Below are 24,207 nucleotides of genomic sequence, written 5' to 3'. Positions count from 1 at the left end.
TAGGATGACATGCGGTAAAAGTAAAAAAGTTAGTAGAGTTCTTAGTGAGGGGCGTTCTTTGGTCTCTTTCTATCCCAATGGGAGAAAAATATGATTTTATGTACATATTAAGGCTTGTTGTGATTTAAATATACCCGATTTTGTTAATATGACTGGAGACAGCTATAAAATGAAGCTATAGCTAGAAGGTAGAACAAGCAGCTTTAGTTACCTAGTCAGTTCGTTTGTGTGAAATAGTAGGCAATATGTACCGATGTGAGTGTGTCAGTAATAAAGTCCCTCACGTCCGGCGCACACGGTACACAGGACAGGTGTATGTAATTGTACTCTAAGGTATCCGTGTCACTCTGACTGCCTGGGTATGTCTGGGAGATATTGGAAGACATTGTGATTATAAATGACATTTGATTAGATAAGTAAGCCCTGTTTTCTATTTGTAAAAAAACTGAGTAGAGGATTTGAAGTTTGTAATTGAATTACTAATTTGAGCTTTTCTGTGCTCTGAGCGGTAGTGTATGTGACCGATCATTAGGAGGTTTGATTCATGTGTCGGGCAAAGTGCTTATTTTTTAAAATTTACGACGTTCTCGATAGTAATAGTCCGGAGTTTGATACCATGATTGATGGCAATATGCTCGTCATCTCTGTATGGTTACATTGTAAATATCAAACCGTGTGTTTAATTACATAATTATGAAGGTTACTTTCACGAGTTATATTGTGACGTTACATAAGCAAAAAGTCACCAAAATAGTATACATTTTCATAATATTGTGCACAAAATACACGTAAATGTTCAGTGTAGTGTGTTATTTGTGATGTGGTTGTTATGATTGAGTGTTCTCGCAAGTAATTACCGTTGTACAATGAGCTTTTTATACCTCCTCACAGACTCTAATGTACTAATAATAATGACTTACAAAGGGTTACTTTACTTTGCATCTATTAACGAAAGCTCGAGTCAGGTCTTTCGTACACCTACCAAACCTAATTGACTAGTGAACGTTGTCGGACTACTACAATGTACATACATACATGTCTTTTCAACCAACAATCGAAGAAAAAGCGATCTTTTCTCTTTAAACAAATGGATTATTTCTCTTGCAGTGCCAATATTTACAGCACCTGGTCTAGTGTCATAAAATACATAATTCGTCTGATTTAAAACTTTTGAAAACAATTGAAAGTTAAGTTAGTAAGGCTACCAATTGGATTTTTCTAGACCGTGCCTACTCCCATGGGAAAAAGGCTTGATTTTATGTATGTACGTATATAAACCTCGTTTCACATATATTATGTTTATCGAGAAATCTTCAACATCTAAAGTATTAACCTTTTCATTGGAACTATAAAGAACGCAATATTATCAAACCGATCATAAAACAAAATACGTAGTAAACGTAACTCATAATAATCGTTCATACTGTTGTACTACAATGCGTAGTGAACAGTGAGTATTGACTAGTATTGAGCGGTGATGTATAGAGAATGCGAGTACAATAGTGTGCGACCCAGTTGCGCGACCAGAATAGTGCGCGCGCGCAGACACGCACTGCTGCGACTGTTGCCATACTACGAGAGCTACGTCACGTGGAAGGGCACCGAGCATGCGCTCACTTACTGCTGTACCAATACTATCATACAAGACTTTTAAAAAGATGGAAGATACTACTGCCTTTATGACCTGGGTGGTGATCACGAGGTATAAAAGTAACGTGCCCATTATATGGCAATAGGTCTGCTTCCTATTAAATCGGACTAACATTGTTAGTAGTGAAACGCGGGTGTATTCTATACACCTCTGCCTACACGTTCTGTATGTATAGTCTTTCGTGGTCTTTCACCATCTGTCGGTACGTAACCTTCTGCAATTGCTTTTAGATCTAATCTTCTTAATGAAATACCTACATACATTGCTTCAATTACGGCATATCTAATCAGAGATGAAGTAACATGTAGTTTGTTAAGTTATATCAAATCACACCTCAGATTACAAACGGTTATTATAAAAGCCACAACGTCAAATGCTGTGTGCAGAGCGCGGGTGTAATGTAATACGCTGAGCGCAGTAATGTACCCTGACACCTGTCCGCTCCCCGCGCCCGTCTTCCGACCACTACCACTAAGAACAGCTGAAACTTTTCGTGTATTAACACCTGGTGAAAGAATAACTTTTGTTAACAATCAGGGGTAACAACTGTACATTAAGAGCGCTTATATTTCTTGCAATATCGTCTTCAAATAATGCATGTTGTGGTGGCTTTCATTCCCTACTGAGCTGGATATCGTGAGTTTGATTTCCACATGGATCGTAATTTAGGGTAACCCGTAAATAATCCTATTTTGCTTTTCCTCTTATTGTATGGTGTGAAGTCCCCAAACCCTATATTATTTTTTCATCCAGGGGCTGTTTTTGAAATAGGAGATGAAATAATGAACTTGTATTTAGTGAGTTCAATCGTCGAGTGCTCCCTAGAATAGTCTAGATGGTGTGGCGGCGTGGGGCGGGTTGTTACTGTTGTTAGTGAAATCAGACGGAAGCCATAGTCGTGACCGCACGTTCCGCCTCTCAGCATAGATCTACACGTTACACACACATCCGACCAAACTGTGTGCATACGTTACACGCTAAATAACATCATCATTGAAAGAGATAGGATGCGTGCAGCAGGTGGTAAAAATTTCGTATGCTACAAATTTTTTTAGTGATCAACCTAATAATAAAGATGCTTATTTGCTTAATCTACCGTGCCGTAAGTACAAGTAAGATAACCAAATATACAAAAATAAAAAATGTCCTAGTACCTGTTTTTTTCTGCTGAAACTAATCTAAGATGCTAAAATAATGCATCAACGAATTAATATTTATAGAGTTCCTTATACATACGAGTACCTTTAAAAGATATCAGCCATGACACATTCTCAATATTTATCAAATTTAATCTCGCACAACTTTAAAACAATTTTGATACAACGAACAAAAGTTCAATGAGTTTATAACATCTGGTTCACGTCATGTGAAGTTTGATCGCAAATTGAATGAGCGACGCGACACAAAGAGCCGACGCTGAAGCCTGCGAGCTGTCGATCATGACAACTGACGTGACGGCGAAATGACGTCACTGCTGTTCAATTTTGGGGACTGACGGACAGCTAGCTTTGTGTGAAACCCTCATAGCCAGTTGCGCTCACCGGTCAGTAAACAATATGCGATTTAAGCATCATCATAAATAAAAAATAAAATTTAACCCATTAAAGTCCCCTTCTGGGCAAAAGTCTCCTCCCGTAATGAGGAAGGGGTTATGCCTTGAGTCACACTTAGCCACTCTTGGTGCGGTAATGCTATAGATGGGTGACCGTATGGTAGTATTTGAACTGAGCGACGACACGCAAAAAGTTGTCTATTCATAATAACAATAGTTAATTGACGAAAACAATCGTTAAGTTAAAGGGCTTTCAAGCGGCTTGAACAACTCTGACACTATTGTTAGCATGTGTATCATTGACTTGTGCACATGTACACTTGCGCCCGGTAACCTGCAGTCAGTCAGCGCGAGGTATGTGCGGGGCGTGTGGGGCGTGTGGGGCGTGTGGGGCGCTCTGTTCAATTGTGCTTTGTTGTTAGTTAGTGAGGGCGAGTGCTGCTGACACCTTTGTGTGCTGCGTATTGTGTCACCTTGAATCAAACGATGTATGTTACGCGTCGTTGCTACATTCTCTTACATGAAATGTGACTTTAGTCAACTCCTACAACATAATTTAAACTATTGTTTCAAGTCTAACTATAAAAAGTATTTTAAAAAGTTTGTAAGACAGGATAGAAATTAATTTTTAAAGCTTCCTAAAGAACTGCTAAAAGCTCCAACTTTGAACTGTTTTTTGTGCACTTTAAAAAACGTGCAGAAAACTTTCCCTTTATAACAACTCATAGACACTAATCCCATAACGTTCTGCTAAAGATTTGTTCAGTGATTGAGATTATGAGATAAAGCATCGCAGACGAGGTCAGCCTCCGCCTCCCACACACCTACACAGAACACACTCATGACTCAACAATCTGTCACTAAATACTTAGACGGCACTTACTATATCACCCCCCCCCCTCCGCCCGCGTCTATATCTACCCCTCCTCCTCGCGCCCACGCAGCCATCGCCTCTAAACAAACTACTGACACACACTGTTAAGAAATTGAGGCACATTTCCCAGTTTGCTTACTAGACTCATGATTTCTAAGATTAAAATCCATTCATTTAGCTCTAGTATAGAAACTTATAACAATAATTGTCGTTGCAATAGCTGTTATACCGCCAATTTAAAAGATAGGACTAGTGGAAAAAGCCGACGCTCTAGGTAAGTCACGTTTATTCGCAGTCTTTCTTACAAAAAATATATTATGTTTTGTGTAAATTGACTAAGAAGTGATTTATAAAGACCGTAGACCGTAGATTTGTTATTATCGACACATAAGTGAACTTAAAACTTAGTAAGTCATAAAATAATGTACTTCCTATGTGTCGGTGTGCGCGGGTTGTCTCTGGTGTCGTGACGTCACTGTCTCCGCGATGACGTAGCGCCTGGTCAGCGCGCATCCTGCCTCGCTGACCTCGTTCATAGCGCAACACACACATTATACTGTAACTTTTACTTATACAAGCATAAACGGTATCTAGTGTTAGTTCAGGTTTATTTCGTTCCTAGATTTTCTATTACGATATGCAATGCAAATATTATTGCAGTTATACGTTACAAACATACAAAAAAAAACTCACAGTTACTGTTACATATGATGATGGGACAAGATTTTTTTATGTAATTTGACAACCATGATCTTAAAACGTTCTTTACGAAACATACGTGTCATCTTCTATGTAAGTGTGGCCTTAAAATTTGCTCAACCTACTGATCGTTTACTGGTGAGCAAGCAACTATGCGCGGTGTCGGCATCATGTCCTACCCATTACGCTGTCAAGATGACTTCACGAACAAAATGTACACAGAAAATATTTTATAAAACTTAGACGAAGAATTTATCGTCTGAAATAGATACCGAGTAAAGGCAGTTTAACCGTCGCTTTGTGAAGCTACGTTTAGCTTTAACTACAGTTAACAACATTGGTCAATGGTACACAGTAAATTGAATGTCGCTTGAGCTTGGTTGTTCACTGTTCAATGACGTCGACTCACGGAGATAAGTCATGAATCTTGTTCTTAAAGGGACTTTTTCGCTGACTTGTCGTGGATCGAAATTGTAACGCAATTTTTATAATTAGCGGGGTTTCAGATTATGAGATGAAGAATATTTAAATTAGCATGACACATTAACAAATTTGCAAAATATCGAATTTACTACAGATCAAAAAATACTTCGATGCAGTAGTACACAGTAAGAATTAAAGTACTTATTAGGCCAGGCAAATAAATAGTTCTTATGATGCAGATATTGGTCTTAAAACCTTACATATAATAGCCAAATGACACACGTGAACATGAAAACTATGAAACCATCCCGAAGGGTAGAAGCCGCACAGGTAGCGAGGTGTGGTGGAGAGGGGGGGGGGGGATAGTGGTGTTCAGTCACCCGTGACAATCCAACTTTCACATCGGCAGCTTTCAATACGTGTCTCTAACTACCACTCCGTATGTGTATGTATGTATATCAATATTAGGGCTAGAACATGTAAGATTAGTTTCTCGTTATGTGTCGCCAGTCGCCAATACTAAGCATTGTCTCCTTAGATCAATCAATATCAACGGAATCCTACAGGAATTGTTTTTATGATTTCAGAGATAACCAAACACACACGGTTTATACTGTGTGTGTTTGGTTATCTCTGAAATCAGGGAACGAATAGTCACGAATTAATAGACAAAATATTAGACATTCTGAATGATGTAATTGGCAGTAGCATAGGAGTTTATTCAAGTAGTCGCAGATTGAAATCTTTTATAACAGAAAACAAATTATTTTATAGCAAGAACCACTTAGCGGAACTGTTCGCGGAAACCTCACAAAAAACCACCATTACACTTACACCATTAAACTTTACAAACTGAATATCTTCTACTGACGCTCAACGTTTGAATCTATCAATCTTCTCAGAAACATTTAAAAAAGTTTACTGTTCAAACATTACAATATTTATATGTAACTCAGTATAGATTTATCTAGATTGCGCCAGTACATGACAGTGTACAGTCACTAGCAAAAATGTGTATTCATCGTCAAATTCTTGGCGTACTTTTTTACAATAAATACGCAGTATACTTAATCAAAATATATTTTATTTTTTAGTATACAAACAATATAATGATTGCAACTGTGCCTTGAATATGAGAAACCACAGTAATTGGACTACTTTAATTCATAAAATTATTTTAAGAATGTGTACATCGTTTTGCTTGCGTCTGTACATAATATCACCACATAGACAAAACACACTTAAACACTTCTGCTTGTGTGTGTGGTACTATCTATACACACACGCACAAGCAAACGGTTTTAATTCATTCATTAAATTGAGATATTAGCATAGATCAGATACAGTAGTTAAAAGATCGTAAATATCGTGGAGAATGTTCGCGGGAAATGTGAAATAATTTGGACACTTCAATTATTGCAATAAAATGTTTGTTGAGTAACGATATACACGTGTGAAGTTAGCAGTGCTGTACTATTTATTGGTCTACTTTACCCGCCAAATAGTTTACCAATATGTAGGACATTTTTTTTAAAACCTCTCCTCACTATTCTTTTAGAGGAGTTTAATCATCGTAGAGTTTGTAAAAACTTGGGCTATAATAGAATACAAAGTACAACCAGACCCTTACACAACCTTATTGAGGATCACACAAAAATGTTGTATTCCATTAAGAACTCCAATCCAGAACCTGATGTAGCAACAGTAATCATATGGCAACTTCTTCCTACTACAATACTTTCCACTACTATCATGCAAGAGGCTAAGTCTTATGTCTTTTGTTTCAGGGGACCAACAGTGATCGCGTGCACTCGTAGCCCGTAGCCCGTAGCTCGTAGCACGTAACTCGTAGCTCGTAGCTCGTAGGAGGTGTGATGTGTGTGGTGGGCCAGTAGCGATGCGCGGCTAGCAAGCTCCTCGCATGGAAGCACGGTGTCGCTCGCACGCTCCACGCCTCAACAAACAGAAGAATAGGTAAGTGTTATATTACATAAGTATGAATTATATACTTTGACATTAGCATGACTCCGGAGGTAGCTTTGACAAAAATCTTATGTTTCTTTGAGCCAGTGTACAGTTAAATGTTTAATTGAGAAAATACGATCTGTATCTACTTCTGCAAATACTCATCTTTCGGTCAGAAGTTCAAGAATCGCAATATTTTTATAGCATTTTAACAAAAGCCCCTAGTTAGTTTCAAACTTCAGTTTTTTATATTCCATAAAACGGTGTATTTGATTCCTATAAAACGAACGCCCGCATTAAATTTTCATTGAGAATTGATATTAGTAACATACGAGTATGTTTGGTTTACGACAATCGCATCAAAATGTAGATGGAACGGCGCCAAGAGTAGTGAATCGACGCGAGGCGGAATCAAACCCGCGAATAAAATGTGAATAATGTGTGTAAACAATACAACAACACTACAATAAACAAAGTAGGCACATTCCTGGTATAAATCTAGTTGTAACGAGAGCGCTGAGTGAGGCGAGTGAGGCGAGTGCAGCATTAACACTGCTCATTGTTGCCGTCGTAAATGTTATGTGCGGCTGCGCACGCGCCGTTCAGCTGAGAGTTCATGAGTGATGTACGGTCACGATCATTTCAACAATGACAAAAATATTTGTACAAGGATTTATCTTCAACCATATAGAGTCAAATTGTAAACTACATTTTTACTGTCTGATTTTAAAAACTACAACACTGTTGCTCATGTCTATTGTCTTACCCCTAATATAAATAACCGATAAAGCATGTCTTATATCATGATCTCTTACCAACGATACGACATCATAATTGTCTGTTATAAGTCTCCTTATTAGACAGGCCTCATTTCAAGCTAAATTTTCTTCATAGTATTTTACTTTTGTCACACGCAACGTCAAAACAGGAACTATTATGGGGCAAGATGTGCTTAGATACGAAGGGATGAGATCAATGTGCTTGGAATCAATTAAGAAGTGTTTAATGTTAATGTTACTGACTGTACAGTGGCGTGTACACACGTGCGCTAATGTACACAGTATACTAGTGTGTACTGTGTGTTACATGTACAGTGTGAACACGGTACAAGGGAACTATTCGCGTCATTGTTTAGGGAACTGCTGGGGAATGCGCTTCATTCGCCAGAGTTTCTTCAAACGCGTGTCTTTATTGACGGGAATCATTCAAACAGAATTGTTTTATTATCTGCATTTCGTTCTGACTCACTGAATCGTGATTCACAAGAAAGAAATTTAAGGATTTAATTGTTTCACAAACTTACTATTCAATTCTAGACTAATTTTATAAATTAGTTTTTTAGTACCAATTCACTGCCGATTTAATTTACCAACAACACGACACTTTTAAGGGAAGAACAGGGATTCATAAAAACTCACATTGCGTCAATTTACTATGTTAGTCCCGTGTAATAGGGGGCAAGTCTATTGCCACATACCAGTATCGTTAACAAGGCGGTTTTAGAGAACATTTTGCCAGAAATTATAAACAGCCAGATCGGGAATCAAACTCGAGGTTTCCTTATTAACAGCTCTATCACTAACATACGCATTGTAATTACAGTAATAATATCATTAAGCGATCATGTTCACCATGTATTTGTGCTATCAATGAAATAATCAGCAGCTTCAACAGGTGATATTATGTGAATGGAAAACAACATACTATACACCTATCTACCTAGTTATAGTTACACACACAGAAAGTGTTGCGTTAGTAACAATATGAAGTACAAAGAGACTAACATCTCACTTGTTTGTGCTGAAATCAAACGGATCGTTAGTTTTATTGTCGCTCCTCTGGTTCTCTGATCTATTCGTAAATTAGCTGTTTAAGTACCACCAGTAAATTCCATTGTACAGTCCGACTGAAACATTACAGCAAGCATGGTAGTGCGTCACTATATTTTCAGAACTACTCAGCTGACTATACAGCTCCAAAAGGCGCTGTAAGTTCATATTCATTTTCAAAACTTTATATTCTGGAGCATGTACATGTATTGTTCCATCAACAAAACATTTGACATTGATTAAATGGTTAATTCTTACTAATTACACTTGATTATGTTCAGGTATGTATTAAAAATTTGTCACAAAGAGGTTTTAAAAGTATTAAGTTGATAAGCGAATTCTGTAACTGACTGTGATTCAAATATAATGACGCAATAAAAATTAATACCATTCTTATCTTCTGAACATGAGGCCCTATAAATTCGCATAAATTCGCTTGTAACAGTTTGCACTACTTTGAGAATCTAAACTCGAAACTCGAGTTCTCTCCACGTACTCTCAAACACCTTATTTATTTTAAAATCTTAGGATCAATAAATTTATTAATGTTTACGACAGTTGTCCATGAATCTGACGGTCACCAGTCACTCTGTAGTCACAACATATAATAATTCTCTGTTTAATTATAATGAGAGCATCAATTAGCGAGGTGATCAGCAGTGATCAACGCGCGCCCACTCGTGTGACACACTCGTACAACTGGACAAGCTCGCGACAACTATTACTACTCGTCCAATTACTATATTAATAACTTTACAACTAAATATATTTAGATAAATTAATAAAATTGTTAATAAGGATACATGAAATTAAATGGATGCGCTCAGTCTGTTAAATATGATCGTTATCGATGTTAATGCAATCCGATGCAGGGAGTAAGTCTTTTTGTAATAAGATACGTCATTCCACTTCGTTGTAATTTGATTCTACTAGTAGATCTAGTAGTAGTAGTATATCTATCAGCTTACAAGCACAGCAAAAGTTCTCTTTATAAGGATAGTAAAAGTGTCGTGTTGATCAATAATGTATAAACATTTAAAAACATATAATAATTGTAGACCGTTTATCAATAACGATTCAGAAGGTGAACTTCAAAAATGTCGGTGAGTGGCCCTAACAAGTCAGTGATATACAAAAATACGCGGGCATCAGTGTGAAATGACGCGTCACATCAAAGCACCGAACCTGGGCCCTCGCACTGCGTCGTCGGTTCATTAGCCGGTGTTTGCGCGGCTAATCGCGCTCGAACTCGCTCCGTTACACCTCATTGTTTTATACTCCGCCGCTGAGCGCTGATCGCCACTCATAGACACTGATGGCCACTTATAGCAATTGACGGCTATTATCTTACATTCTCTGTATTATCATAATCTTCATTTCCTCTTTCGTGTTTCGTAGTTCCAGTTACTCTATCTTTGTGCTGGTTCTTCAAGCTGCCTAAACCAGCACCTAATTTTAGCATCACCTGTGACATGAAGACGCTTAAAAGACTAAACGGTTCGTTATCTATCGACCGCCTTCATTATTGGCAGATTGATTACCTTAACATCTAAGCAGACCACGTTTCAGTAATTTCTGGAGATACTACATTCAAAATCAAAATCAAATCAATCACGTCAAGTGTTAACACTTATGATAGTCGTTACAACAGCTCGGAAAGGGGGTAGAGCCTTATGAAAAGAGCTAGCGAGAAACTCACGGCCACAAACTTAAAACAATTACGAAAGAGTTCAGCTTGTCGTCACATTAAAATGTAAGTCACTAAGTTAGTAGACAGCAATTATAAATGATTAATGATTGAGGCAGAGCCGGCCGGCGACAGCTCAAGGCTGCGAGGAATGTCTCGACGAGACGAGCGTCGCTGATGCTGCGGTACAATGCTATCTAACATGTCTCATTAACTCCCAGCCTCTACTAACATGGCTGTTAGCGCCACATGACATTTTTCATCTTACAATTTGTTTAACCTGAATACACACTGTGTGCTTTATAGATGATAAAATATTGCCCTGTATCAAGCTTGTATACAGATAAAAAATTTGCAAGTTAAAAAACGTTGGTTTCACGTAGTCTAACTATTGTTATAATAATGAATTTATGTTTAGGTTTTACTTGTAGGTGCATAACGTTTAAAAATTTAACCCTTTTTTCTACTTGTTCCCACGGCGAGACTGTCCCTCGTTATATCAAAAGAGACGAATACAAATTGAACATTCAGAAGTACGTTTAATTTCAAGTAAATTCTCAATGTGTAAACATCTTTAAGTGGATCACGTGTATCTCCGTCCCGCTCTCGACATGTCTGTCTCTCTCTGTGGACATGACGTCGTAATTACATCGTTACCGTATCATCAATCTGTGTTATCTCGTGTACACCACGCTTAGTCGCTTACTCAGCGGGAAAATACCGACCGAAATCTAAAGGAAAAGTTAATATGAGCTTTTATGAGGTCATACAACCCTACATACATACAACTAAACGACCTTGCCGCGACGGAATTCAATTCATCACTCGGTTTAAATGTTTCACGTTACGATATATTAGGTAGAGTCAGTGCCTTCAAAGATCCTTACAATTAAATTTTACATCACACTTAACTTCAGTTTGTGAAGAAGTAAGGTTGCGTTGATACAATTAGTATCACTCAATGAGGTCTTAATCGAGTATTTTTTTCACACATCAGTACGCTCCAACTGTCCTTAAAAAGGGTTATCTTTCTATTATATTTTAAATCCTCTCGAAATATAAAATTCACCGAAACAAAATAATAAACATTTAGGCAACTGGCGGCAGCGGGTTAACTTACTGAAAGGGATGAAATAACCCGCCGATAATTACCACCGGCAGCCGATAGAGCCGCACCACGCGCCACGCGCCACTCGCCTCGCTCCCGGCGCCCTACTTCATTATCGACCATTAAATTTCAATAAAAGGACCTTTTAAATTAAAAGCTTCGTATAAAGGCATTATTTATAAAAGTGCTTGTATCATTAATTAAGTGTTACGTTGAGCCGCGTGTTTAAAAACCTTCGCTTAATTAGCGCGCGCTCGTTTTACGCCTATAACAATACGAGCATGAGAAATTACAAACGGTTCGCCTACAAATATTATTATAATCATAATGTACGCGTGTTTAGGAAATTTATTGCGTGCTTTCTGAGTTTATTATAATATACTCATTATATTATACACAATAGATAAAATCTTGTATGTTTTATGTTTTACTTCTACATCGTGCGGTGTATCGTAAATTCTTGTGTTCTGAACCAAGAATTCTTCACATACTGCATGTGGAGTGTTATGACTCAATTATGAATCGGAAGAATTAAAAATGTTTAAGAATTTCCTCTGCATTCTGTAAATACTAACTCGGAATTCTGGGAACAGATTTCCCAGTTATTTATAGTGTCTTAATCATAAGTTGAGTTAAAGGAAAACCGCGCTTTTAAGCTCTTACTCAGAAGACAATGACTCGAATCGAGATAGGAAATTACTGAGATTCATGAAATAGTTAGTCACGAGAGATTACTACACATTGTAGAACGTTGTGGTGTCAGTAGAGTAGTTGAATGACAGCACATGAGTCAGTGAGAGCGACGCTCCGTCACTCCACACAAATACACGGACACCTGCTCTCACACCACTCATTATAACACACTAGTTGATTTTAAATACATTTCTAATTACCCGTGAATTGGATCGATGAGTGTTGCACTGTGGGAAGAAATTACCACTAAAAATAAACAGTTTATGTAAAAGCATTTAAGAATGTGAATATTTTTGGACCCATTGCTGTGAGACCACTTTTCTAATACTTAGGACGAGTACTTTTTTACTACTTGTGCTTAGTCTTGTTTAGGTAGTATAAGAGGGAACATGCAGTCGTCTACATTAGTGGGGCAAAGATTAAATTAAAAAATATTTGGTTAAAAATTTTAGATTTGATCAGATTAACCTTTATTTTATTAATTTAGGCTGGCCTCTACAAAGGTGGGCGTTAGTTGACATGGCTACATCGATTGTGAGTTTCTGTGAAAAAATCCAAACTTGATAAAGCTGCACCAATATAAATGTTGTGCAAAAACAAAAAACCTTTCACAAACACAAAGTGTCAGGACACAAAGCGCGCCTATTCCGCCCACCCGCCTCGACCGTACACACTAGTCTATACTAGTCAATAGTCTATATAGTCGGTAGTCGCGTAGTCGTGTAGTATATTAGGTAACATAAATGTTGGCGGCGCGAGCTGAGAGCGCACTGCGCTAAATACCGGTAACTTGAATATGCGCAATTTCATCCCCTGTGCTAGCGGGAACAGGCGGGAACAGGCGGGAACTGGCGGGAATACACATACGAGCGATAGCCTTGCTTGTGCTCCTCGCGGTTACCAGCGAGAGTTCCGCTCACTTGCAATATTTATGTTTAGGTATTCTTCAGCTTTTCCTTAAAAATGTAATAGATCTTAATTGTACGTGGGAAGTACAGGAATACAAGATATATTTATATTGAATGCAATTTCTGAGATATTTGCTGCTCCCTATATTTGTCTTATGTTATTAACCGCATTATTGTACAATTCCTCATTGCATAGATATTTGTTTATAAGTAATTTGGTTACTAAAGTAGTCATGCTGTGCTTAGTTTGGCATCAAATGGCCGTGTGTGAGTTATCCAATGATATTTAATCTTTAGCAAACTTAATTTCAGCTGCGTAAGTTTCTGATCTCATTTGTTTTTACCTTTACACAGAACACACAGAATATCATCACTGTGTGTGAAATTAATATTTGTTATGAGGTGTGAACGTAAACTGATGCTACTGACCACGCTACTGACATTCAGAGAAATTAATAAAGTTTCGTGTTTCATTTCCAGTGAGCTGTAATTTAAAGCTATAGATGATGAACGCTTCGATTATTTTCAATAGAAGATCGTTTTTCCAATAAACCTTACACTATACAATTATACAGGTTGGAAAAAAATTATGAGTCACCTTTTAATTTAATTTAAAATTCTATGATTAAGATAAGTTCAATGTTCAAATTAGTTTCTCTCCATTGCCCATATTCTTTATCACTCCGTATAATTTAAGTCAAAGAGACTATATGTTTGTCTATAGGTAAATGAAACACAAACAAAGGTTAATGAACCTATGACGTAAAGTTGAGGAATATTTGAACTGTTCGTAAATGTTCCAAGCGTTGACGACAGGCCATTATAGACCAGTACCTAGTTGTTAAATCAAACGCCTTACCCTGGCTCAGACGTCTTTGACCAACGTTAACACGACAATCACTATTTACTTGATGACGTAGAGCCAAGCTATTGACTTCCTTAATAAACCTGGCACTTAGATTTCTTTATTAACCTTTTTCCTTTTACACGATAAAATAGTCTTAAACTTTTCAGAAAGTAGCGAAACGTAGGTAAGCAATCACGAACTTAGGTCATGTTTATTAATAAGGCATGCGCCATAAAGTCTCCAGTTGAACTATACTTGATTATATGTACAAAATTACGCCTTTTTCTTTTAGGGATAGCAGAGAACAAGTAACGCTTCTTGGTACGATCTCTACAAACTTCTCTTGCTTCATTCACCATACGTCTTGTAATACAGGACCGTCAGTTACGAGTACTACGCGCCTGACATTTTTACAAAACATCACTGATATGATTTGTGTATGGCTTTTTAGGGCGTCTCCACTTTTAATTATCTCTAACATCAGATATTACGTGTTACTGGTGTGGTACATAATGCAGGAGGTAAAACGGAAGCGAACGCGAACTATAACGCGTTATAACATACAGTTTACAGAAATAAACCCACGTTTTATAAATAACTATGTTTTAATAAGTCTCCGCGTTCACGGCGCCTATTCTGAAAGATGAATTAAAATTATTCTCTGTCTTTTTACAAAAGACTGCACAGTACAAATAGTCACTTCGCTTCAGATAACTAGCAGTATTGAAGTATTTTTAATGAAATGTTTACATGTTCAATTTGTTCAATATTTCAAAATGTATTTTCCACATACAACGGAAACCTTAGAGGAAATTTATGCTCAGAAATAAGACAGTGGAGTTAAATAAAAATTAATTATATTTTGAAAAAATTTAAGTCTACGAATAAATATTAAATTCAATGAATTCTTATAATATAACTATGGTTTACTGAGTTACGCTAATAAAATTATAATATGGCTGCTCTTAAATACCCCGTGTTCCACGAAATTCCGCGGAAACCGGAAATATTCCACTAATAAAACGAAATTTATTTAAAAAAAATATTCTTTATAAAACCATGCGAGCTTGAAATAGTATTTTATCGTGTTTTACAATAGAATAGTCACCGGTACGGTTGCCAAAATAAATATGTGTTGTTCTTTTTTTAGTGTTTGTACATTAACAATAGAACGGCGCGTGGCGTGTGTGTGGTGCGTGTGGAGTGTATTATTGTCATGTTGTGGTGTTGTCGCTACTGCCGCACTTCAGTTCCGGTCATTCCTGACGCCATAGCACCAGGGTAACAACGTGAGCAAGTCGCGTGCCTACTCTGTCACAATGAATATAAACACATTTATTTAGTAGTCTTCTTTTCGTAGTAAAAGCTAGCAAGGAGTTTTAAGTCATATGGTATTTTATTTTTTCTTTCCAAATTCGTTACTATTTTCTAAATTCAGGAAAGTTTTAATGGTCAGCTGTCCTTATAACTTTCCGGAAAAAAGTCACTTATATAATGCGATCACATAAGGCTCATAATAAATGTATCATCATCATCATTTACAAACATAATTCTAAGAATGGTCTTCTTTCGCTACGTTCAAGGTAACAAGCGAATAGTATTCATTTAGTTCACGACAGTAATTCACGAACTTTTTGTAAGTTTAATAAACCTCAACATTGTTAAGAAACATGAATTCTTGAAAGATTTGCTAGTTGTACATAATGTAGTATATAGTAAAGTAGTACGTAGGTAAGTGAGTAGTGCTCATCCAACGTTCAACTGTGACCTTAATGTTATTTCACTGGAGCTTATTTTCATAGCTGCCGTGTTCCTCTCATCTGAAATATGAAGGAAATTAATAACTAACGTACAACTCGTTATTAAAATAAATATAATGTGGCATTAGTTTATGAAATACTTACCATTAAATGTGATTGTAGTTTAATATTATTGCAGTGATGTTTAATATTAATATTTTGAAATATAGATAATAACAAACATTGTTCGTCTGTTGTAATTGTACATGATTATTGTGTGTGTGTGTGTGCGCGCGCGTGTGTGTGTGTGTGTGTGTGTGTGTGTGTCGCCCACTCCCCGCGAGATAATAGCATAACATTCTATTTCAGTTTTAATCGTAAGAGATATTGTGAGAACAGGAAATGCCTGGTGACTGGTGAGTTGCCATCAATGACCGACAATTACCGTCAGTTACCGTCAGTTACCGTCAGTGACCGGCTGATCACTTGCTGTCGTTTCCTTCACTCGTAACCCGCGGTAACGACGCAAATCATCACACATTTTATAATAAAACGTTAGATTCCATTATTTTTACGGGCTTTTATTTAAATTCAGACAAAATGAACACCGGATGTAAGACTGAATGCGAGGTATTAATTTATATTTGAATGACATTTTAATTAGAAGTCTTTATCAGTAGTTAGGCCATCTCTTTTGCAATTCGAGGTATAGGACTGAAAACTGAATAATGGACCTTATAGACTGCCAATCTGCATTTGCATACTCAGTCTATAAATTGACTCACTTGTTTAGAAAATTACTGACCTTTTAGCTTTTTGATTGTTGTCAAAATATAATTATAATATTTAATACACATAAACTTTTAGCTGGACAGACAGATGGACGAACGAAGCAAAGTATGAAAGCACTCGACGATTTATTTCAGTACAATGAAGGACGTTCAACAACCTAATTATACCGTTCTGTTTGATTCGAGCACAACTCGTCACTTCCCGCAACTTCCCGCAACTCCCCGTCATTCCCCGCCGTCCCCGCAGTCGGGGCAGTCTCTAACAATGGCAATGCTCTCTTCCTGCACTAAAACTTCAATAAGAAGACAAATAGTGCAGTGATGCGACCACGGGACACCGGGATACGGGATGTCCCGGAAGACGCAGCGAAGCGAAACCGATTTAAATCATAAATTGAATATATTGAAGCCAATTTCGGTTCTGTTGCTCGCGTTTCCTGTTCTAAATTCAGATTTATAAAAAGCGAAACCCTTTCCCGTCTTCTTGTAATTTAATATGTTTAGGTTTGAAGTCCACATGTGAAAGTACCTGAAAACCCACTACGTAGAACAAAGCGCTTGTCAAGGTAAATGTTACATGGTATTGTCACAAACAAGTCACAACACTTTCACTCCGAATCTATCAACGTGCCGTCAATATCGAGCATTCCACGCAAATATTTATTTTACTTACATTTATATGTGTGTGCTGTAATAAACCAATTAATTTTATGACCATTCATTGATGTTGAATTGAACATTAATCATATTATCTCCAAATAAAATGAAATACAACATTGTAGAGTATTTCATAGTTTTATAATAATTGGAAAACCGATTACAATTCAATCTGTTGGAAAACATTTGAGTGAGATTTATTGTTGGTATAATATATTTATTATTGAACGCAATTATTGATGTCGAAGACAATACAGCGCTCGGTTCACTTCACACACTTCACAGTGAAATAAATCGGATGTAGTTCAATGATTTTACAAAAATACTCGTGATTTTAACTGAATTGTAATATCATTGCGTAATTAATACTGTGATTGCAAATGTTTTAAGCCTTCATGAAACTGCAGTTAAAGCAAGAAGATTACTCATAGTTAATCTTTGTTAGAAAATAACATTTGGACCAATTTCAGACGATAAATGAAACAAAACTGAAGTTTCCCAAAATATAGTCCTAATAGCCGGCGCCTCATAATAGTGATTGTCATATTATGTGTTCGGCGACATAGTTAATGTAAATATTGTATCATACTCGCTGTGTGCTCAGTGTATTGTGTGTGTGTTGTGTGTGTGCGACGTCGACTAACTCCAGCGCGAGTTAGTTCGGCAGTGGTGCGCGACCTCATGAATGATTGATTATAATCTAACAACACGCGGTAACAGTGAACACACACACACTATCTATGGCAATAAATAGTTCTGAAACATTATCGTTTATTTCAGAAAGTACTCCGTAGACCTCCGCAGTGCTCAGTTCTTCATTAACTAAACTACTTAATTAAAGCAGTGATTGAACATATTCCTTGTTCCTTGTAGTTACGGTTAAAACTTAAAGCTTGTTCCTTTACCTTTTCTCGAAAATTCATGAATGTCTTTGGATTGGACCAAAAATTATAGCCGGAAACGTTGACATCTATCGCCTACTCCCTGTGATACACACGAGACAGTGAGCGGTGACTCGATTAAAACTGCTAAATATAATTAAGAATCATGTAATGTAATTATGCAACAGCATGGCTCAATACTAATACCGTCGCTCATTCCGGAAATATGTTCGAAAAAATGTCATCTGAGCGTAAAACATGACATGTTCTAGCAATGACAAATATCGCGAGAATGTGTTTACGACTCGACAACATGTTCAATGATTAACCCGACGACGAGTCTGTCAGCCGCGCACTAACCAATTAATTCTCTCTCTGAAATATTACAAAAATATCTGCTTTCTGCGCTCCACACATATATCATCGGTTGTCACTAGAGATGTCCCACATTTCCCGGAATGCGGGATGTCTCGGGACTCCGGGACCTTGTATCGATGTCGCGTATTAATATGGTTAATGGTTTGTACGCCCTTCGTTATATTTAAAACATATATTTTTATGAAACACGAGTAAAGGGGTTCGGTAATGGTAAAAATGAGGTTAGGAAATGTTTCAATATGGTGTATTTGTTTGTTTTACTGATCGAGGATCACGATAAGCGAGTTATGGCCGATATGTTTACTACGTGTACGCGCTAACTGTTTATTTATACGATGATATGAACATTTTTACACGTTCCACATAGCGCTGTTATAATTTGTAGATATTCGTAAACATTCGCTAAATTATTGCGCCAGTTATGATCCAATTTATGAAGAGGAACATTTTGTAGAGATTTTAAGTGAAAAATATGTTTTATGATTCGTTTGGAAACATCGGCAAATTAAAAGTGGTAAAATTAAAAGGTTTTAGTATAAATCAATCATTATTTTTTATAACCTATTAACAGTAATGGGTTCGAAGCATGAAGCTCTACTCAACGTGAGAGGGGTTAGGTTATAGACCACGACGGTGACCTGCTGAGATAGCATACTGTTTATGTGTTGTATCAGCGCATAATAATAAATGTATGATCATATCGTGAAGAAATGTGTACAAAAGCTCCACTATAACAATATTGTATGTATGTTTATAGTTCATAAGAACAAAGCGGATGAATGAGTGGTGACGTCACCACGATGTAATCTTACACAATGTCACACACCGGATACGAGACATAAACTGAAATACTTCAAACACAACAATATGAATGAAAGCACAAAAAACTTCAATCAAACTCATGAATTATCTATGAAATAGCTTTTGATCGCGGCTTCATCCGGGACTCCGCAATCATCTTCATTCCACACTATGATAGAGCTAGTCCATATTCTGGAAAACACATATTTTTCTCAGTTTAAATATCAGAACATGGATTTCAGGATAGGTCTGTGTTTCCAATCCCTAAATTCATAATTGTGTGACCAAAACAATGTGACAAAACTCTCGCAGTACTCTAGTCTACTCAGTAGAACTACGAATGTGCTCCACTTTTGCATCAAAAGCTTGGTGTTCATTGAAACGTTTAATGTTTAGTTAGTGGTTGTTATTAGAAAACAGTTGCATTATTAGTAGTACGAGGAGCTGCGAGCTGCTGACATGTGCTCCACAAATAGCTCCATTGAGCTTTGTGTTGAATTGTTCGAGCGCGAGTCATTAGCGCGGCAGGGGACTGACTCACCGCTCACACCAGCTCACACGAGCTCACACGAGCTGCTGGAACTACTGCAGCAACTGACCAGATGCCACGCACTTGCGGTCACATTCTTATCTAGAACAGCTACAATTTTATTATTCTAGATGTTTATGTTCCGATAGAAGTGGAAAAATACCACACGAAACGAATCTAGATCATTTGAACTTTATTGATTAACTATCTTCCGACTGCAAATTCGCCCGCGTGAAAAGATTTCTCGCGGTAAAAACTATGTAATTTTTTTTGTCAAAATTCTTTTTTATCCGTTTGGTCAGACTGATTAACATTCATCTTTCTAAACATTCGAACAGCTACGATTATTAGGTAAGCCTAATAATCGTATAAATTATAAGGTCCCTAAACAATTGGGACTTGGTGGGCTGAATCTGATCCACAACTCGTATTAGTCAATATTGAGCATGAATCAGGAACCCCTTTATTGACATCTACTTCAAGCTGCTTAGTACAAACCCGGTCATATCCTTTGGTCCGAAATACCAATGAGTTTGTGCGCCGCAGATCGTGTCGCTGCATTAATGTCTCCTCCACCGCGTCCACCGCGACACGCCTCGACACACCTCGACACGAGCCGACACGCCTCGACGAACATCTGGCACTCGGAACACTCACATATTTCACTAAAATACCAAACATTCCACTAAGTTTCCCAACTACTTTCAGATAAAAGTTTTCATGTTACCGACGCGATTTGATCAATAGGAAAGTTACATTAGTTTTGATCGAAAAGTAATGCACCCGTAGAAAAGGTATATAAATATTCTTTGAAATAGAAATATAGAAGAACAGACATTATTATATGAACCAGTAGCCCGTGTACTGTGTACATGTCGATAGTTTCTGTCCTGCTTACATTTCCAAGAAGATCTATTTGTATTGCTCGTTGAATACAATTATATTTGAATAAGGAGAGCAATGTCGCAGAACAGATGCGTTTCCAGGTAGCCGGCTATGTTTGATGTTACACACAAGTGCACACTGAACGCTGCACACTGCACACTGCACAGTGCACGGTAGTCGTTTTAATGAGAATATTTCGGACAACTGTAGAACATTTTAATGAGGCAGATTTCTGTAATTAACTGTTGCGTCTGTTGCTCTCAGTGACTCTTCTTGCAATGAGTTTTGTACTTTTTTTGCCTTTAAAGCAGTTCTTTCTTCAGGTTGCTTTTCCTTAAACAAAGCTTTATGTAAACTGGTCAACATTACGAACTCTACTGTCATTAATTCTTCCTAAATACTCTACATTTCAGACTGTGTCCTATCAGTTCGTCGCTACAGTTTACAAAGAAAAATTTGTTGGCTTACACAAGCTTAACACAGGCTTCTGAAATACACAAGTGTCCATTGACATGGAGATGTTCACCCTCTTCATCGAGCCACAATAAGTGGGTACTCGCTCACAAAGTACACCGCCGCGGAGGAGGCGCCGGCACGATCTTGTTGACACTCTCGGCTTAAGTCTAACACGGCAATTTAATTTATACACAAACATAAACTCGGTTATTGGCTGTACGTTGTCATTGCCTCGGCGCGTAAACTTCCACGACGCGTCACAAATGTCAGTTTTACGCGCGAAACGACGCCATCTTAGCAATGATAATACGTTCAAATTCACGGGGATTACGAGTTATTATCACAATTAGCAGAATCAGTGTGGTAACACTAAATAAATTAGTATGCAAGTTAACAGAGTCATGAACGTTGTCTTGGTTGAGGAGAAAATTTTGTTCTGTCTCAGATAAGGAGCTTTCTAAATCTCTACATTTTAGGGAGGTACAGTACATTGCAATATTTATGTTCAATGTAAGCGTTACCACTCGTGCAAGTAGTCGCGAGGCTGCAAGTATCAAGAGCAAGTGTCGTATATTTAGGTCGTTACGTTTTATTACTGCTCGGACCAACAACGTTCATTCCGCCGCATTAATTCATACTTTTTAACGATTTCCACTAAGTTTGTATGGAGCTGTCGTTACGAAGCCATCGATAATTTGTTGCCATTATAGCACTTTATACTAGGATTTAAGAAAATGATGAGGTTAGCACTAGTAGTACCAATTCCCTCTAGATGAAAAACTGCGACTGGGGGATAATACTACTCATTTAGACATTGGCCTCCGAGCTGCCTTCTTGGTAGTCGAAATTTAAGGGTGTAAATTGTCATTTGGTCGCCTTCGACTTAGGTTGCTTTTCCAACTAGTTTTAACCCAGTTGGTAAAAACTAGTTCAGTGTATTTTAAGTGTTTAAATTCTTCTTTGTGCTTCCAAATAGTGTCAGATATGGCATCACTTTTCATATCACAAAGCGTGTTAGTGAAGCTATACGTGTGCAGTGCCTGGCAGTGTGCCACACAATCACGCTCGCCATCACAGTCACTGTCAGATTAGCACGTAATGACGCCGATCAGCGTGCTCTCTCATTATGTCGCCGATACAACGAAGCCTTCACTCCCAATACGTGTGATGATATACGTACTTTCACGTCAATGTATAATAAATTGATAATATCTTCAATGGTGACGACGTTCAAATGTAGAGTCCTTGGCTTTGGCGCTATGAGAGCTGTAGTTTGTGCAAGTCACGTGCTGACATATAGTCATTAAACTAATTGAAACCTAGGAGCTATACATATGACCTAGTAACTAAAAGTTTATTGTTCCATCAAATAAAATGTCGACAATTGGTTTACTTATGACAAGTTATTTGATTACAAATTACACTTTACTGGTAATTAAAATGTGATCAAATAACTTGCTTTCAATCTGTTTTAGGGTAAAGGATATAACTGTGCCATTTTCCTACCTTATCACTTAGTGGTGATTTGGCTGAGCGCTTTCATGGTTCGAAATACACATCAAAAATCAAATTGTCGCTAAATGAGATTTCAGTTGTCAAGGCTATACGTTATGCTAGGTGATCACTAACCTATGGCAATAAGAGTGTTGAGGAGGATGTTACCAGGCTTGGTTGTGTTCAGGTCGAGATGAGCGTCGCGGATGGCGGGGGCGAGGAGGTGTCGCTGGCGGCGCCCGCGACCACGCCCACCAGCCCCGCCGCCGCTACGCCGGGCGCTCCGCAAGACGCCGCGCCGCCGCTCGTGCCTGTGCGTATACCATACCACTATACCACTATCTCACGTTACACCTACCACCAAACCATACCATGTTTGTTCCTAACATAGTTTGTGACTTTGAGAAACATTGTCTTTTCCTAAGAAAACTACCACAAATATTACTAAAAATGTAATTTTGTGGCATGGCTCTTAACTAACTCTTAACATATCTTTCTAGCTATTGTAGTCCAGTCATTATAGTAAGTTCACCTCGGAATTCGAGATACCCAGCTGTAAGTCGGTAAATACTTGTATATTGACACCCTAAAAGTTGTCTCAAAACCTACATATGGTAGGGTGTACGCAACTATAAAATTTCAAGGTCCAAAGTCCCAAAAACCGGTTTTTTGAGCTTTTTTTGTAAATATCTCATTTCCTATGGAATTTTTGCATTCGTATTCATTACCAATATTGTACAGTATAAAATTCTCTACAAATTTTGTATGATTTTTTTTTACGGTGAACCGTTTTCGAGATAGAGGGCGGAGAGCGCGCGGTCACAGGATCATTTCAAGTCAACCGCCGCACTGTGGATCGAAAATCGGCTGTAGAAGACATAGGATCTCGATGTCGTGAATGTTATTTTTTTCGCTGGAAATGACTTTTGCTGATCATTACTGTTATAAAAAATGACATATGAAGTAATTGTATGCACAAATGGAAGAGTTATAATTTTTTTAAGAAAAATTTGTATGGAGCTGACATGAAAAATGAGAATATCTCTGGAATCGCAAGGTTGGCCGTTATATCCTCGCACACTGATATAGTACTATTTATTTGTGAATTTTTGACATACTTTATATCGCGGCATCACTTGCGATTTTTTTTCTAAAAATCGGCAAAATTTTCAAAAAAAAATTTTTGTTTATGATACATTTTAATGCTTAAATGCGACTATAATAAGTGTAATTTACAATATTTTTTATGCTTAGACCAAAACATTCTAAGAAATCACACAATCGTATTACTCCTCCTCGAATGGTGCTCTCTGAACCTCGTATAATCTTTGTTTCGGGCCTCTGAAGCTTCTTCCGAAAG

General features: G+C 37.5%; 1 protein-coding gene across 10 annotated transcripts in view; it reads left to right on the top strand.

The window, feature by feature from the left end:
* LOC142983781 (muscle calcium channel subunit alpha-1-like) overlaps nucleotides 1-24,207 on the top strand; it is a 93,165-nt gene that overhangs the window by 34,978 nt on the left and 33,980 nt on the right. For all 10 annotated transcript variants that reach the window (XR_012960115.1, XR_012960114.1, XR_012960113.1 and 7 more), the window contains exons 2-3: nucleotides 6,987-7,173; nucleotides 23,035-23,160. Coding sequence is in view for 7 of the 10 variants with exons in the window: in XM_076130812.1 (XP_075986927.1) it covers nucleotides 23,041-23,160 (120 nt within the window). In the remaining 3 variants the exon portion in view is untranslated. The remainder of the gene's footprint in view (nucleotides 1-6,986; nucleotides 7,174-23,034; nucleotides 23,161-24,207) is intronic.

Source organism: Anticarsia gemmatalis, chromosome 25, assembly GCF_050436995.1.
Source record: "Anticarsia gemmatalis isolate Benzon Research Colony breed Stoneville strain chromosome 25, ilAntGemm2 primary, whole genome shotgun sequence".
Taxonomy (NCBI): Eukaryota; Metazoa; Arthropoda; class Insecta; order Lepidoptera; family Erebidae; genus Anticarsia; species Anticarsia gemmatalis.
Note: the sequence above shows the minus strand (reverse complement) of the source record. Positions and strands in the feature narration are given on the sequence as shown.